Source organism: Contarinia nasturtii, unplaced genomic scaffold (assembly GCF_009176525.2).
Source record: "Contarinia nasturtii isolate CC-2019 unplaced genomic scaffold, AAFC_CNas_1.1 Cnas_scaffold_5529, whole genome shotgun sequence".
NCBI lineage: Eukaryota > Metazoa > Arthropoda > Insecta > Diptera > Cecidomyiidae > Contarinia > Contarinia nasturtii.
In genome coordinates this window covers 1-1860 of record NW_022202800.1, presented here as the reverse complement: position 1 = coordinate 1860, position 1860 = coordinate 1, and the positions used below count along the sequence as shown (strand labels likewise).

General features: G+C 34.7%; 1 protein-coding gene across 1 annotated transcript; it reads right to left on the bottom strand.

The window, feature by feature from the left end:
- Positions 1–257: 257 nt before the first annotated feature.
- LOC116351485 (ankyrin-3-like) lies at positions 258–1748 on the bottom strand (the record flags this gene model as incomplete). The annotated part of the gene is made up of 4 exons (XM_031783588.1): positions 258–352; positions 432–834; positions 930–1517; positions 1593–1748. Coding segments are annotated over 4 exons (1203 nt in total), but the record flags the coding sequence as incomplete, so codon positions are not given.
- Between the last annotated feature and the right edge of the window lie 112 nt (positions 1749–1860).

Sequence of the window (1860 nt, the reverse complement as noted above, 5' to 3'; positions counted from 1 at the left end):
AAATCTCCAATAAAGTTTTTTTCAGTCGAACATAGTCAAAGTTTATGCATATTTTTCCATAAGATTTGTTTTTTTGTTAATAAGCGCGATTGTAAGAAATTTTTCGAATCTCGGACGGTTCGAGTTCGGTCCGATGAAAACCAACACAAACTCGAACGAATTCGAATTTTAATTTTTTAGTTTCGGAAAGACATAAACGATCTCGGACGTGTCCGTTGACAACAGTATTCTAAACTACTGTTTTTAGTTATTTGTTATATTATAACAATTAATATATTGATATTTAATGTTATAACTTACCCGATTTGTTCAGGATGTCTTTCAATTTTAATGTTATCGATGGCATATTTACCTAGAGAAGCCAGAAAAAAGAAAAATATAAATAATAATATTTTTTGATTATAATAATATAAGAAATTATGCATATTTACCATCAAGAGCCACATGAGTTTGAGTAACATGTTGTGGTGTAATGATATCCTCATTTTGTGAGATATTCATGTTATTTGAATCAGTTGAAATTGCCATTCGATTCGAATCGATTCGTTCGTCACGAGTTACATCAATAGGCAATGAATCATCTCCTAATGATTTCATTTCATCTACAGTTAAATACCTATACGGATGATCTGTATTTACATCATCTCCACCTTCTTCCTCTGAATCAGACATAAATGTTTCGTGCATAGCTTCCGGGGCAACAACACGATATTTTTCGCCTTCATTTGTCGAAGTTTGCATTTGATCCTTTGCGGATTGTGTCACATTCTTGAGCGATTCAACGACACTGATGTAACCCAACTTTTGCGAAATATTCAATGGTGTTTGCCCTTGCTGTGAAAGAAATATCACAAATCATGATTGTTTACTAATTCACTTTAAATTTGAGAACAATAAAATATCTTATTTAACATTTCAATGTGACTTACCAGTGTGAGTGCATCCGGATTTGCTTTATGTTCTAGTAAAATATTCACAATATGCAAGTGACCCTGTTGGGCTGCTTGGTGCAGCGGGGTCATTGAGAATGCACTATCTGCATTAACATTTGCTCCATTTTCTAATAAAAATCTTACCATATTTAATTGGCCAAAGTGCGAAGCGATATGCAATGCTGTATTTGCATTTTTTGTTTTTGCATTTACGTTGGCACCTTTTTCAATAAGAATTTTGGCAACATTTGTGCGATCCTCTTGTGCACACAAATGTAATGGTGTTAAACCGTTCTTAGCCTGATGATTTGAATTAGCTTTGTGTTCGAGCAGAAGATTTGACATCTCAACGTGACCTTCTTGGCTACTCAAATGTAATGGAGTAAAACCAGCACGGCTTTCGCTTTCAGCCTGAGCACCATATTCTAATAGAGTCGTTGCAATATCCATTTGATTTTTACGTGCAGAAATGTGAAGAGCGGTATGACCATTTTTGGCGACAGCCACTGGACTTGCACCTTTGTTTAACAAAAGCAATGCAACATTTTGATGATCGTAGTGAGCAGAGACATGTAATGGAGTCACCTGTAATCAAATTTATGATAAATATGATTGTTCATGCATTAAAATTATTTTTTTTAAAGAACATGAATGTCTTACTCCGTTCTTTCCTTGTGCATCAACCGGAGCCCCTTTTTGCAATAGGAGCTCAGCCACTTTAATTTGTCCATATTTTGCAGCTAAATGTAACGGTTGGAAACCTTTTTTGGTGCTAGCTTCAAGCGAAGCTCCATTATCGATCAGAACGGCTGCGACCTGTAAAATATGTTAATAACGGTTTGGGGTTAATTTGTAAAACGAGCCAATAGCCCATTACATATTTTGTTATGGGATTCACAATCAAATAATTTAAGTTTTTTGAATTAAA